This window comes from Agrilus planipennis, unplaced genomic scaffold, assembly GCF_000699045.2.
Source record: "Agrilus planipennis isolate EAB-ADULT unplaced genomic scaffold, Apla_2.0 scaffold207, whole genome shotgun sequence".
Classification (NCBI taxonomy): domain Eukaryota; kingdom Metazoa; phylum Arthropoda; class Insecta; order Coleoptera; family Buprestidae; genus Agrilus; species Agrilus planipennis.
The window spans coordinates 265,136-281,829 of NW_020438969.1; the positions used below are offsets into that span (position 1 = coordinate 265,136).

Here is a 16,694-nt window from a genome sequence, read left to right on the forward strand (position 1 = left end):
AACAAAAAGATATTAACATTGTTATATAAAATTATTTATTCTTATCTCTGTAGCGTGAAGTACTGAAAGTTACAAAACCAACAATTATATTTGCGAATTAATTATATTGTGGAATTTTTATCTGATTGAACTTTTTCATTGCTATTATATTAAACGATGATGACGACTGAAGCCGAGTAAACCCGATTCAGCGTTACTGACCCGAGCGTGACGGTTCACTTACGTTCACGCCTAAAGAAGTTTTCATTTCAAAAATAAAAATACTTATCTTCTAATAAAGGATTAAAAAGAACTTTTAACTCTCCAAATCAAAAGAAAATAAGTCCGTGTAATAATTATTTTCTGGAATTATGTACCACGAAATGTATGAAAACAGAAAACAATATCCAGTTATTATTAAGTTTTAATTATCAACATTAGAAAACGGTAAGCACTTACCTACAAAATGACTTTTAGCTTTAAAGGAAGGTCCTTGAATCTTTTTTTGGTTGGCTTTTATACGATCCATTTTAGCTTTAATCTTTTGCAATATTTGGCGCTCTTCGTCTTCTTGTTCACAAACTCGTCTCTCTCGAATTTCTTCAATAAGTTCAGCTCCTACAGTTTAATTTGCAGTGCATAAATAGTACAAAGAGAAGTGATTATATCTACGTACCTCTTGATGCAAGTATAGTAGCAGCTTTCGTCTCGTCAATAACATGGAAAAAATTGTAGCTGTTGAAAATCCTTCTTTGCATAATAAGAAAACCAAAACACACTCCGTCCCATACAAGACCTATATATTCTCGACGAACATTACAGAAAGTAGGATCATGAATGTTTTTTATAAAGTCTGGGTTGCTATATTTACGAACACAACCAACAGCTAACAGCTGAACTAGCCAACAACAATATGTTTTCATTTCAACAATAAAAACACAACCAAACAACTGTATTACTGCTTTAAGCATTATAACAGCCACGTTGTAGCCCAGAAGGCAGTTCCATCTGCAAAAATATTATTTTTAAAATTCAAATAAGATTTCATTTCGGAGATAAACAAGGATAACTATTAATACTGTTGTGTTGCATTTACAAAATTGCTAAACGTGAGAATTATTTTACGTTTTCTAACCCCTAATTTCGAACATAAGAAGGGTTATAAATAGAACAAAATTCGTTACTTATTGCACGTTACGATGGTAAGGAGCTAAAGAGTTAGTATATACCGATAGTCCTAAAATTGCCATTGCGAAATATTGGAACAGATAGTGCTTATGGAATGCATATATCTTTCTCTACAAATTACCTTAATCAAAATTTATAATCAATATTTGTCAAATAGTGTAAGAAGCTTTGTTCTTACTGGGTGTCCTACGACACCACACAGTTTTGTTTGTCATATTTTTGTTCATAAATTTATACATTTATTTATTTAGCCTCACTTGCGATACCTACGATGCTTGTACGTGGATGCTATTATTTTATTTTAATTACAGATAATATACAGAGGGTGAAAATTCTCGCGCAAAAACACGTGTCTACTGATTCGATTTTGGTTGTCGATTCGCGCTTAAAAAAGAATAACGGGCATGGAGTGATATATAAAGTGCAAAATAGTGGAAGAATGTCGAACAACAACTAGGGCTCGACCATGGCGGTCCCCGTAACCAGCACGAGTGCCCGCCCGCCGAATGAATTTGATTTTAACAAACCCGAAAGATAGTCTATATGGCTTAAACTGTTCGAACGGTGTGTATCATTAGCGAATTTGTCTCAAAATGCGGAAAAAGAATAAGATGATCTTCTGTGTTACTTCATGGGAGAGAAGTCAGAGGAAATAGTAAAGCAAATTTTTCTTCAAGAGTCTGAGACGACGACCTCACAGCAGTGGCGACAAAAAAGTTTAGTGACTATTTCTTGCTCAAAAAAATAAATATGATTTTCGAACGTTTTAAATTCAATTATCGGATACAACATACAAGAGAGTGACAAGATCAAAAATTTTGGAATGTTTTGAAAGAGAAAGACATAGATCCAATTTGCAAGAAAATCGCAGTCAAGATCGCGCAGATTATTATAAAAAAGTGCGATGATGTAAACTTCGGCTTATTAGCTTTCGTACCAACCTTCTTAGAAAACAGCTACTCGTCAGGCCAGCTTATTATCTCAAGAAAAATTAGATAAAATCTTCCTGCATAATTTAGCAATCAGAGACAATTACCTTACGCCCCTCCCCAAAGTTTCAGTATGGTTCAATTGGCAATTTAAATAGTATAACTATTACAATGCAAGGTAGATTTGACGTAGGAAATTTGGGCAAAAATAAAATTTGTTATGTTTTCACTGGCGAAATGTTTCAGGTGGGTGAGCCCCTTTAGGTGGCACTTCGCTTTTTGCGATCCGAGACGACGGCTTAACCATACCTGTGTTAAGTAACAGTAATACCGACAATACAAACATCCAACCCATAAGCAATGCCGACCCAGGCCCACGTCGATCTACTCGGCAAACAAAGTCATCCAAGCGATATCGCGCGTGGTGTCTGGGTATAACAACAACACCTCTTGTATCTCATTACATGTAAGACAATAGGTGTATATGCAGAATCTAATAAAAAGAAAGTGTTGTGAGAGCGCGCTCTTGTGTAGGTATATAATAGCCCAGACTATATAGGTCACCGATTTCTATTCCACTCCCCCCCCCCCATTATTTCTCTCCTGTACTCAATCCTCTTCCCTTTCCCAACCTTTTCCACAGAACCTTCCCTGGGATGTAAAACCTCCGGTTATATATTATATTCTAATGTTCGTGGGTTTAACAAAACTTCTTCTAAGACTCACAACGACAAAAACGATTTATTTACACTAATTATTATTGAAGGCCTTAAAAACACTATTAAATTATTACTAACTTAGGTGACGAGTTACTTACTCTATTTATTTACAGTACTGTTGATATATCAGTATTCACTGCGCGGTCAATTTATTTCTAGATTCACTTCTGCAACGGTCAATTTATTTCTACTCCACACGGCGATCGTCTCTTCCTTTAAATACACCCTTGCTTCCTTTCAGGAACTTTCTCGAGCCGTCCGGAAAAGTTTCGTTTTCTTTGAACTGTTTATGACACACACGTTTACAGATACGACGCACATGAAGAAAGGCGCCCGCGGCTAGTCGGCGAATCGATAAGCCGCCAACACACATGCATGCCCGATCGCACACAAACACGCTCGTGCACGCTACAATATATTCCTCACTCGAGGAGGGGTTTTTTTGGATAGGTGATACGGCGAATCCGACACTACCCCCTTTAGGAGGTCTTTTCCCCTCCTCGATTAAAAAAAAAAAGAAAAAAAAAGGGATAGCGATCCAGTAGTGCCGTGAGTCAGTGAAGGCGAAGCCACAGGAGATAGTACGAGAAAGCGTGTACTCGCATAGCCCTCCGTTCAAGTGTGTTGCTATCCACGGACGTTATTATTTAAAACTTCCCTGATACCACAACAGCCTAATCATTGAAAAGTAAGCAAATCACTAATTAAGTAATGTAAGAAATACTTTGCGAATATTTTTCGCTGCATGTTCCCATAATTTTCAACTTAAACTTTCAGTCAAGTAAAAACACAATAAATCGAATAAGTTATTAATTTCATGGTACTCAAAAAACGTTAGAATCACACAAAATTAGGAAATGAATAACAACAGTATTAATACCATTTGAGTGATATATTAAATAAATTAAGTTAAATTTACTTACGACTTGAGAATGCGTGGAATCGGTCTTAAGTATAAATCGGATCCTTGCCATAAGAAAATAAAGGACCCAAGTAGATATCCAATTGAAAAAATATTCACCCTGTTCGTTCCAGCCAAAAAAACAGTAGCCAGGGTAACCCACATGAATCCGAGTATAATACCCCGCTTGAAAATGTCCAAATACGAACAACAAAAAGTTATAAAATCAGGTACAGGATTGACAAATCCTTTTTGTTCAGCATGGTGTATAATGCTTTCATTTGAGCCACCTGGATATTCTTGCCCCACGTTTCTCTTTTCTATTCGAAAAACTAAGGCTTGTCGAGAAACCAACAAAAGTAAAATTGCATCGCAAACTATTCTTTCAGGGCGTAAAGGATAAACAGGATCTACAACATACGCCCAGTCCTGAAGCCTTCTTAAAAGTGGTGAATTATCCCAAGCAATATCTGCAAACAAAATTAATAGTTTTTCTTAAAGGTAAAAGATGGCATCTCGACTAATACTTACATATACATAAGTTTGGAGGAAAACCGATTACCATCAAATATTGCATTGGAATTATAATTGCGATATAAACCAAGTAAGCATTCCATATTTTGGCCAATGTTGATCTTTTAGCAGCAAAAAGAAAACATAAACAAAAACCATAAATAACAGCATATATATCATTTCGTATACCAATCACTCCCACTGTTGCCATCAAGCAAATCTAAAATATAATTTAAATGCCTAGGAATTTAAATAAACGTTAAAAATTATCTCAGACATACCTCTACACCAAATTTGTAAAACCCAAAGTTAAAAAGGTATTTTATGCAACTCTTTAAATCTTTATCAGCGTCAGCTCTCTTTATATTTGGAAACATAAGATACACTCTTTTCAAAAGTATACCCCTTACCGCCCTATGATTTTGTTGCCTCACAGTTACTGTAGTTCTTAAGGTTGCCATTAGAATGAAAATAATATCCCACTTAACAAGCCGAGGTAATGTATTGTTAGCATCGATTTTCCGAAAACCCAGCCACTCAGCTGTATTGGTGGTGTTATATATCGACACGTTTTCCGGAAAATTCTAAGTGAAATTTCACAAGTTATCTGTTACAACAGTTACTTTACTTTTAAAGTGGCAATACTTACATCACATTGTACGTTCCATTTAGTATGATCTACATACTTTATTTGATAAAGCATTCGGATAAGAAGCATTAGTGACACAAGAACAGAACAAAAGTGTATAGCAAAATTTTTAAATACTTTCCCTAATGTGAAAGATAGTACCATCATAAGCATAATCACCATATGAATAGCACATGGGTCATAAATACAAAGAAAAATTCCAGCTAATAAAACAAATTTTGAAATGTGAATTTCAAGAAACAAGAAAAACAAGTTAACAGCATGTCTAATTATTTTCGAGTATTGTTTTAACTTTTTTTGGAGTTTGATTGACGGAGTATCTGAAATCAAATTCAACTTATTCTTCGGTTAATAGCAATATTTTGCTACTTACGTCCACTATTTGTTAAATCGTATTTAATTGTAGAGGTATCTGTATCAGTTCTTTCACTAACAGGTTCAAATTGTTGCCCCTGTATCGAACTTCCTTCTTCGGACCTACTATCTATAATACTAACATTTTTAGGTTCCGATATGTCTAGGAAATTTTTATGGAAATAATGCAGCTGAATTACTGTTATTATAACAAAAAATGTTGGAGTAACAAGTCTTATAAACAGACGTTTGGTTTCGTATCTTTCTAAACCTATATCATTTTGCCTAAAAAATACACTATTTAGTATAATATACTAACGCAAAGTAATATTCGCTATAACTAAAAGATAAAGTTCATCAATTAGAAATACAAAACAATCTCTGTTTCTAATTTGGTTATTAATAATTCAATGATAAATAAATACAAAAAAGTAGATATTTTACTTTTGAATGAATTACTAGATTAATAAATAATATAATCTTACTGGTCCTCAGGTACATGAAGGTAATCCCTCCAATACTCCGGAAAATTATCAAATTGATAAGTATAAACAAGAATCAAAATAATCATGGAATAAATAATTACAATTAACCAAAATCCAAACATCATTTTTCGCCAAACTTTAAAAGACATCTACAAGAAAAGTGTACCCAATAAATGAAATATCATTTGGGCTGCGTTGCCGTAATCAATTTTAAGTAGAAACTGTAAATCCTCATTTGATGAAGCTTTTACATATTTATCTCAATCACAACAGAGGCATAATATAGCATTTTTCTTTCTTCATTTTATCATTCCTCCCGCCTGGATTTTCTTTTAAGTGCTTTATTAATAAGCCAAACATCGCACCCCTAACTCAATTATTAGCCTACGAGTTTTTTGGTTTTGGCAAAAATGTTTTTATTGCACTTTAAGCTATTCAAGCAACCTAGAATTTTTCTATTTCGGTATTATTACAATAAAACCGTGTAGCACCCGCCTGAAATAATTCTGCTAGTAAGGACGGCTGAATCTTTGAAAAAAAAAACATTTAAATTTCTACCAAAAATAGACCACGGCAGCCCAGCCGGAAAAGTATGTATTAAAAGTTTAAGTTTTTTGAAAACCCGTTTAGGTAAAAACTTACCTGAAAACTTAATATAAAGAATAAGAANAATAGACCACGGCAGCCCAGCCGGAAAAGTATGTATTAAAAGTTTAAGTTTTTTGAAAACCCGTTTAGGTAAAAACTTACCTGAAAACTTAATATAAAGAATAAGAATAACGCCATGTATATTATTCTAAACACTGTCATATTTTTACCGGTTATAGCAACCGCAAAAAGAGTGATGGCGACAACCCAAATCCAAAATTTTGTAAGAAACCTTTTAAAAATTTTTCCTATTTGTTCCAACAATTTGCTCTGGTGTTCTTCTTGTTTGGCAACACCCTGAACAGTTGTAACAGTTACTTGCAAAGGAGCTACCATATCAGCTAAAGTATTGCTACGCTGGGCTTCTTTTCTTTCTTGCATATACTGTCTTAGAGTTATCCAGAACATAGCAGTATATAAACATTTCACCAGTAACGGATTACAAGGTAACTCGGTAACTTTTTGAAATCCAATTTGTGCTAAATTTATATTTTTAATGTGGGATGGAAGTTCATCTTCAGTCAAATTCATTGAATAAATATAGGCCGAAATTAATAAAAACCATGCGTAAAACACCAAAAATGGACTAGAACGTAGCATAGATCTTCTCTGATTAGGAATTATCCAAAGAAGATTTGCCCACAGCAATAAGATGAATGTTAACCAGCTATGGTATGTTATACTCCAAGTCTAAAAATTGTATTAACAAGTGAATAGAAACGTGCAAAATGGTTTTTTATTGATATTTAAATACAAAATGTAAATCCTTTTTTGATTTGTTATTTCAAATGTAAAATACAAAATAGATTTCCCTCTTGTATTTTAAATGCTAAATGCAAAATACGTATTTTCAAGATACTTTTTTGTGGTACCTATTTAATTTTCTACATTTACTTAAGTATAAAATATTTTTCAAGAAAACCTTGCAGGCATTTACTCATTTTTTAAATATTGGAGTTTTTCTAGACTAATAGTTGTGTTTGCACTACATCACCAGCTGCGAAGAAGTATGATACATATTTTTCTGTTTGAAGTGAGTGAGATATAGTTTTTCTATCTTTATTATGTAATTTCTTCAGTTCAGCAACAAATAATTCTTCTATATGCTTTCTTATTTGCCTTCGTCACCATTTTAATTAAATTAGTTTGCTTAGCGTGAAAGATCAGCCAAAACAGGGTTGCAAGTAATTTTATTGATGTAAAATCACACCATCAATCATTTTTATATCAAAATATTTACAACCCCATTTTGTTTCTGGTCTTTTACACATTGTAATTAGAGAAAGAAATTGAATCCATAGTTTCTTTAGTTTTGGGTTCATCTAATAAGTGAAATTTTTTCGAATGTTTTTTACATGCACAGTTAAAGAATTATAAGGCATTCATAGAATGTCTCTTTGTCTCCTTTTTAAGCTTCTAATACCTTCAATAGCCAATGTGAGCAACTTTCATTCATCATTTTTTATAATGTTTGATCGTTGATACTAGCAAAACTTTTAATGGCAAAACTGGAGTTTACATTTTACAAATAGGAAATACGTTTGAAAAATCGAACAAACAAATTCGAAGTGGTCAGTATTCTGTCGAAACTGCCAGAGGCGGATCGCGATTTCGATCTTTTTGGATCTCATCAGCGCGTCGCAGACAGTTTCAATAGAACACAGACCACAAATACCACAAATGGCGCGGTTAACGCCATCTGTAGTACAATGCTACATTCAGTGGAATTCATTATGCTCAACAAAGTCCATTTAAATAGATGGATATCTACTTGGTGAACTGAATCCACAGCGTAACTCACCACTTCGAATTTGTTTGTTCGATTTTAGTAACGTGTCTATCAAGTAGGTAACTTACCATCATAATAATATTTGTAGCAATGTATGAAGATCGAATTACAAACTGGATAAAGGACTCAATAGCAAATAACAACTTATCAAACCAATTTGGTTGCTCTTCGTCTTCTGATTTATCTACAACAAATTAGTATCACAGTCGTCCTTACCAAATTAATCAAAGTTAGAGGTTTAAAAAGACAAGGAAAAAGTATATAATAGTATTACCCCAGTGTCGCATTTGTATTTCTTCTTGTCCATCTTGTGTCACAGTAATGCTTCCTGAAGAATCTTGCATAACGGACGACTTCTTACCACTTCCGTACCTTTTAGAAGGACTTACGCTTCGTATTAACTAAAATATATAAAATAATTGTCATTTGTGGTAAAGAAATCCTTTTTATATAGTTTTCAATTAAATTATTCTGTTGACTACAGTTAATCATCAGATATGATCATATACAGTGCAGGTGCGTATTCGCTTCACTCTTACGCTCGTGTGATATTGACAAAAGAAAATTTGTTTTTTGTATTTTATCCATCTTATTATTGATGACTGTAAATGCATTTTTATTAGTTACTAAGAATTTGTAATGTTAAGTGTGAAGCTAACAATTGAATGTTATAATTTGAGTTCAATAAATGATTTCCTACCAATCTAGAGAAATTGAAAATAAAAAATAAAATAATACTTTTATTTGCTAACTTCATACTCAATAATTATTAACAAGTAAAAAGATAATTATCAACAAATAATAAAATTGCATCAACAATCATCAACAATCGAGTAGAATAGATAAAATTTAAAAAACAAATTTTCATTTGCCAATTCACACAGCTTCGTAAAAATACGATTACAGCGATCCACGCGGAGTATTTCATAACTACGCGTTTCACTGTTTTTGAATGTGTAACAACAAATTTTTTCCTTTTCTCAATTTTTTGGGCAGCGAATTCAATTGAATGCATAATTAAGGTAAACCCTGTTCATATGACTTGATTCATTCCGCAATAGTGATTACATTCAAAAACAATATTACAAGTGACTTTCAAAATCTGGGTTAATGTCATACTAAAATAACTCTCTTGTGTATTTTTGATGCATTTCTACAAGAGATACAGAGCATGCCTAAGTACTTATTTTTACACTTGTTAAGGTATTGCAAAAATGGCGATTGTTTAAAATTCGTGTATGAACGCAATACATTTCTTTTAGTACGTTCGAAATTTGGTATATGATCATATCAGATATACGCGGTTGTTCAATGCACAACTAGTTATTACACGCGCTCATATTTAACTTTAATAGCCCTATATGAAGACACCACGTCTGATTATGACGGAATATGTAAATATCTAAAGGTAGATGATAGCACATTGTTTGTTTACTGTTACTTATGAATCTCCTTTGTATACAACAGCTTCAATTTGTTGGTAATTTATCGGCTAATAGAAACATCACTTTTTTGTTGACCAAATATTTCATGTGCTTTTCTTAGCAAAACAAATATGGCGTCCTCATATTTGACTAAAATGGTTAGATATATCAATTTTTTTTAGGGAACAAATTTGGAAATGTATAATTTTCTTATATCGAATAAAAAACGAGTTTATAGCTAATTAATTAACCGTTTTCAGGCTAGAATAATTGTTTGACAACAAAGGGAATATAGTAAGTAAATAATAGATATAACTTATTGTTTCTAAGAAAATGTGAAAACAAAAAGAATATGTGCTAAATAAAGTCAACAGAGGCTTATAGTAAAGTATATCGTATTAATGTAATATTACACAAACAAGTAACCTAGTGAGTCAAAATTGTTAGAAAACAAAAATATAAACATTAAACAAATAAATATAATATGTACCCATTAAATTTTTTTAAATAATGATTTGGTGATACTCCCAACCAATAAGTCACCTTGTTTGTGCTGAAAAAATGAAAAAAAAAAAAGAAAAAAATAAACAGATACATACGGGGGTTCGTTCACTTACAGCTTCTGAATCATTATTATCCTAGAACGATCAAAGCCAAGCATCAGCAATAAAAAAACAGAGTTAGTGAATATTACATCTCCTAAGAATTGATCAAAATAATAAATGAGAAAGCAGTGGTAAAATTACACAGATCTACAACGATCTCTCTCCCTAAGTTTTGACTATTAATTTTTGTAAACCATTCAGAGCTCAAAACGTAGAAATTACTAAAAAATTATAATGCATCAGGATTTTTCGTTATTTTATTTTTATCTTATTCCCGTTTGTTCTACAGAGTGTGAATTTGATAATAATTTTCAGATTCTTAAATTACTTGTGATAGTCTACATAATACTTTGCTTCCACTTATTAACATTAAAATCAAAATTCACTAAGACATAAATTGCACAAAATGGCCTCTTGTAAAATTGTATGAATTTCCTAAAAGTTTTTTTTTATTTTAGTATTTACAGTAAATTTTTATTATATTATCCAAACGACGAAATAATATAGGTAACATACTTTTTAAATACTTGCTTTTATAATTATAGGTTTCTTACTTTTTTTTCCGCGTTAATTATAGATAGGTAAACTGTAAACTGTAAGTTCAATAGAAAAATTTTTTGAACAAAACTTGTTCCCTATTTTAATTCAATTTATCCTGATTTAATTTACTATACAGAGTGTTCAGAAATAGAATAAATAAGGTTTCGTTTCAACGGCAGCCATGTGAAATATGGGTCTAATCGAAAAAAGTTATAGGGAGAAGTTATTTAGAATGTCAAAATATGGGGTTATACGAAAAATCGCGGCGATATTCATTGCTTTCTTTTTTTCGAATTAATCAGTCGAGCGGAATCAAAAACATTTGAATTTTCATTTTCTTAACAACTTTTTCCTGTAACTTTTGCGATTGAAACTATATTTCACATGGCTGCCGTTTAAATGGAACCTTCTTTGTTTATTTTTGAACACTGAAATCTGGGTAATACAGACGATCTTGTAATAAAATAGGAAACAAGTTTTGTTTGAAAAATTCTGTGATTAAACTTCCTGTTTAGCCGCAATGAGCATATTGCGAAATTTTTGGGCCTTTTGACTCGAAAAAAAAAACATTTGAATATCCTCGATTGCAGCCATATTTCGCATGACTACTATTTAAACAAAACCTTCTTTTTTCTATTATACAACACTGTATAGTAAATCAAATTTAGATAATATAGATGATCTCACATTAAAATAGGATACAAGTTTTACTTGAAGAATTTTTCGATTAAACTTACACTTTGGTTGCAATGAGCATATTGCGTACATTTTGCGCCACCCTGTATAATTACCTAACAGTTAATTTTAGAAACAGAAAAGATCTGATGTGATTAACCCCTATGTTCCTAGGTACGTCTTATTTGAAGAATCATGTGACTGCAGAAGTTTTTCAAGCTATTAATATTAAAAATCCATTTTTTTAATTATTTCGTTTTATTTTCCTGAAAAATCCTGATAAGATAGGTAAAAAGTGACCTATATTCATTACTAGCAGTCCCAAAAACGCTTAAAACGTTACAAAATACAAGGGAGAGAAAAAAAAGTAAAAAGTAATTTGGAGATCTGTGTTATTTAACAACTTATTACATCTAATTTACAAAATAATTGAAGTCGTGATGTGAGCAAGTAAATTTGAAAAATAAATTTTAAACCAAATGATAAATGAAAAGTAATATACTTTTTAATGACCCAAAATATTCATAAATGAACTTAAAACATCAATTTTTTTTAAAAAAGAGATAGATGATATTAGCTTACAATTATTAGTATTTTAAAAATTCCTATCTGTTTACTCCAAATCAATTCAAAGCAGTTAATGTAAAATACACCTAATTTATGAGAATTCTGCAGTGTACAGCCAAATTAAATCTATACATACGTAAATACGAAAAAAACGAGAAAGAATAAATAGTGTGATCATTTAAGAATAGAAAGAATAATCTTGAAATGCAATTATAATCCTTTTTCAAATCAATAGAAAAATAGTTAATTTAAAAACGAAAGGCATAATAATTAATTAGAATTATAGAATTCAACATTTTAAACAAGATCTTCGAATTTACATTAATTTGATCAGAATGTTCAAATTGTATCACCTTCGTATTGTGTGTAATATATGCAGCTTAATATTTGCAACAGCTTATTATAAGCAAAGAGGGTTGTAATGTTCATTGTCTTAGAAACTTAAAATAGTTTGCCAAATTATATTAACTTTCCTTCAGTAGCTCCTTCAACTATATGAGAAGTTTTGCTGAACTTGTTACTCTAACGACCTATCTCATTCTTTTAAAATAACGATAAAAGAGGTTCACTCCTAACTACCACAAGTAATATAAAAAAACGGGCACATTCTTCGCCCATTTTGAATTTAGTTTAGCGTTGATAACATCCAAACAAAATTAAAAGTTACTTGTGGTAGGTACTAAGGGAAACAGGGGCTACAGGGGCGACCTTAGCCATTGCGGAGCTGCGGGCGAGTAGATTTTTGCGAGGTCCTTGTCTTTGTGGAATTAGTTTTAATGATGATACTTATTTTTTAATATATGAAATTTAAAGTTCTAAAATTGTGTATTGGAAATTAACAAAAATTAATAAACACACCGATAACAAATTATTAATCATGATAGTCATTATGAAAATTGGAAAAAACTTTGGTGGTTGTTGTAGAACAAACAAAATAGCTGAAGCACCAACGCCAAAACACGACACTGTAGTTGTCCGAAGCACTTTTCAGTCCCTGAAGAAGGTAACCTTGTTACCGAAAAGTGCTTCGGACAACTACAGTGTTGTATTTTGGCGTTGGGGTTTGAGCTATTTTGTTTGTTCTATGATAGTCATTAATGTCTTAAAATAATCAGGGATTCATATATGATTCTTGCGGCTTTTGTTAAGACTAATAAATTGAAATAAACACTACTACTATTAGGTACAATGCTACATTTAGTAAAATTCAATATGCTCAACAAGGTCCATTTAAATAGATGGATATCTACTTGCTGAACTGAATCCACGGCGTAGTCAAATCGACCTTGTTGAGTATATTAAATTCCACTAAATATAGCATTGTACTACAGATGGCGTTTACCGCGCCATTTGTAATATTTCATAAAACTAGTACTATTAGTATATTTTTCTGCTCTGCTTGGATTGTTGCGCGAGTGCGCGAGACCCTTGCAAGAGTGACGCTCTGGCCGGTTGCCCTGCTCGGCGACCCTGTATATCTTTTACTTATTTATTACTGCAATTTCGTTTATTATTCTTCTCATTCATTTAGTTGTCATTTAAACATATATTTAATAATCAAGAATAACAATTAAACATATCAAAATAATTTCGAAAGAACACTGAACACTACACCCTTAAAACTTATAATGTGTGACATCGGCAAACCGGTTTGCATATTAATTAATAAATAAATTTCATTAAATTGTTTCATTATCAATAGAATAATGAAATACAACAATTGACAGAATGTTTGAGAGACATTTTTTAAAAGTAATACTAGAAAAGTCAAAATTTATCAGCAATGTGCGTGAAGTTTGTCCTTGAAAGCATATGCAGAATAATTAAATTTATATTATCTTAACTGATAACTAGAATAAATTAAATCAGTGCCTCACGCCAAACATTTAAAAGCAGATGTGTAAATTACTATTAGACCAATTATACTGAAACATTTAATTAAAATAGAGCGTAGAGTAGAAAATAAGTTAAAAAAATACAGAAAGACAAATGCGAATTGATGACTACAACAGTGGTAGCTTACTCGGACTTTCCGAGTAGCAGTTTGCCATCGATGTCTTTGAGTATTTGAACGTCTCATTCGTTTTCCTGATAAACGTTGAGACAATTGGCGACTCAGAGGGCCACTGAAACTATTTTCTAAGCGACTAAAAGCACCCGGTTTCTTTTGTATCTGCAAATGTTAATATTGTTAAACCAATTATCCGAATAAAGCTTAACACCCACTGTAGAATAAATAAGCTGGAAGAAAGAAAGCCTCTTACATAATTTTAATTTGAAAAAATTGTTAGATTACTCTTTTTATTACTTATTATTTAATAGGTTTCTTTATTTATGTGAAAAATAAATAAAAAACAATTTTATTAAATACATTAAATCGCGAGAGTTTACACGCACGATAACTATCACGATAATGAATAGGCATTTTATTAAATCGCTATTGTATTTTGTGATCTTCAATTACTTTCGGTTCAATTAATTAACTGCTGTTTAATGTCTAATTTATTAGAAAAACAAATATTAAAAGAAGGAAAAAATATTATGTACACGAAATCAGATCAATTTTACAAATAACCAATTCAATAACAAATCACTAGAAGTCGTTCAAAAAAATTAGTGAAATATTCACGTATACTTGTAAAACTATAAATTAAAAAAATAACAATAAGAGCAATTAAGAACATATAATTTTATTAGTATTAATACTCTTCTGATCTAAACAAATATCCGATAAATCCTGGTTAAATTTGCGCTCCGAGAGTTCCATACAGATACATTCTTCAGTGTAAACATTTCAAAAATTTATCATTTCATTATTTTATTTCCTTCAAAATGATGATAATGATACCATATTATTTTTTTCTAGTGATATTTTCATAACTCCAAATACCTGAATTTTCGACTTACTTTCAAAGAATTAGGTGACGGTATTCTTGGATAATTTTTGCTCATAAATAAAATCATTTCTTGATTTAATTTTATTAGTTGTATCGACAGTATTGATATTGTATAGTTACATACAGGGCTACAGAAAATTCGAGGGGCTAAAGTAGAACTCATTTGCGATCGATTTTATCATGTGATACCCTAGTCGATAACTGTTAGTTTCTGAAATAATTAAATTTTTACGTTTTTATTTTTAATTTTCTCAAATACTGACAATTATTGACCAGGGTACCACAGGACAAAATCAATCGCAAATGAGCTCTACTTTAACCCTTCCAAGGGAATGTATCGAATTTCCTAATACCCTGTATATTTATTTTATTATATATACATATATAGTTACTGTCACAATAACACGCAATAAATTTATCTTATACATTAAAAAGATTTGCTTTAAGAAAAACAAAATTTATTAGTTTTTATCTCTCGACGTCTTGCTGATGGACTTAAATGTGTCCAAGCATTCCTCATCGAACCATAATTAAATTTTTAAGTAACAGTAAATCGTCAATGCAATGGTCTAAAACTTGAACAAAAGCTGTTCATTATTAAACATTAACTGCAAAATCCTTTACCCACTCAATGTGATAATCCGATAAGTATATCAAACAAACGATATATATTTCTATGACTTTTTGGAAATATAAAATTTTTATTATGTTTTAATTCTAACATAATGCAGGGGTTACAGTTTAGCGATCCCATCGTGAAAAAAAAACCCTGACGAACAAACTCATCTCAAAACAGCCGTTAGCCCTTATTGACACTTACTTATTTTTATATGGATACCCCCGTAATTCCTTAGTTTTTTTATTATTATTGTTTGCTTTACACCATGAAGCCATATTTCGTTAGTGTCTTAGACTGCAGGCATTTATTACTTTATTAATAAGCCAACATATGTAATTAACACAATGTATTTAAAACAATTAACTTCACAAACACGATCAATATTAGTATTTACCTGTGGCATAAATAATAATGTCGATTCACCTCCAGCAACAAAATATAGAATCAATAAAATAATCGGATTCCAGTAACTGTCCCATTTCAGATCCGACCAAATAAATACCCTTGGATCATCACAATCGACACTTATAAGCGGCGACAATTCGAAATATCTTTATGAATAATTGTTAATTAAAGTCAATTGATAAAATCATACGCTATTTTCGATAGTTACCTAGCATACGTACTGTTACCGTCCAAATACTCTTGAGGCCATTGCAATTGGAACAAATAGATGCAAAATATATGAACGAAAATAATAACCATTAAAATTCGTAAAACAATAGCAAATCCTTTCTGAAGTTCTTTATAACAAGCCCACCACGTAGCGGATGCTAAGAAAGCTAGAAAATATAATCCTCCTTCTACGGATGGCCGCATTACTGCCGCTAAACATAGCAGAAGAAGAGTGGCGTATCTACCTACACAAAAAAGTTAAATGGTAATTAAGTGAAAATGAAATCAAACTTTCAAGTGTTAACAATTCTAATTTGCCAGTAAAGATTAACATATAATATTAATAACAAAATTAATTTTAAGTGTTATGAGTGCCGAATGTTTGCCGCGTTTAATGTTGGCCTTTTTCCGACTTTTGTAATTACCACTTTAGGACAAAAACCAAAAAGCTTCGAAACTTGATATTCAAAGCGTAAAAAGCGTTAAATAATTAGCCGTCAGGAAACGCGTAGCATAGATGTGAGATATCGAAATAGATTTTTAGTAGAGAAAACGATAACATTTCACAGGTAAATTATTATTGTAGTAATGAAATGCC

General features: G+C 31.5%; 1 protein-coding gene across 1 annotated transcript in view; it reads right to left on the minus strand.

Moving 5' to 3' along the window:
* The window catches only part of LOC108738716 (piezo-type mechanosensitive ion channel component), an 80,528-nt gene that overhangs the window by 40,811 nt on the left and 23,023 nt on the right, over positions 1-16,694 (minus strand). Inside the window, exons 2-17 of the mRNA XM_025975368.1 lie at positions 16,095-16,348; positions 15,876-16,032; positions 13,973-14,138; positions 12,674-12,689; positions 10,178-10,190; positions 8,429-8,555; positions 8,223-8,338; positions 6,468-7,055; positions 5,718-5,866; positions 5,252-5,517; positions 4,879-5,198; positions 4,511-4,813; positions 4,248-4,449; positions 3,739-4,186; positions 656-987; positions 439-597 (exon numbers count right to left, since the gene is read on the minus strand). Of these exons, the coding sequence (XP_025831153.1) occupies positions 439-597; positions 656-987; positions 3,739-4,186; positions 4,248-4,449; positions 4,511-4,813; positions 4,879-5,198; positions 5,252-5,517; positions 5,718-5,866; positions 6,468-7,055; positions 8,223-8,338; positions 8,429-8,555; positions 10,178-10,190; positions 12,674-12,689; positions 13,973-14,138; positions 15,876-16,032; positions 16,095-16,348 (3,616 nt within the window). The remainder of the gene's footprint in view (positions 1-438; positions 598-655; positions 988-3,738; positions 4,187-4,247; positions 4,450-4,510; positions 4,814-4,878; positions 5,199-5,251; positions 5,518-5,717; positions 5,867-6,467; positions 7,056-8,222; positions 8,339-8,428; positions 8,556-10,177; positions 10,191-12,673; positions 12,690-13,972; positions 14,139-15,875; positions 16,033-16,094; positions 16,349-16,694) is intronic.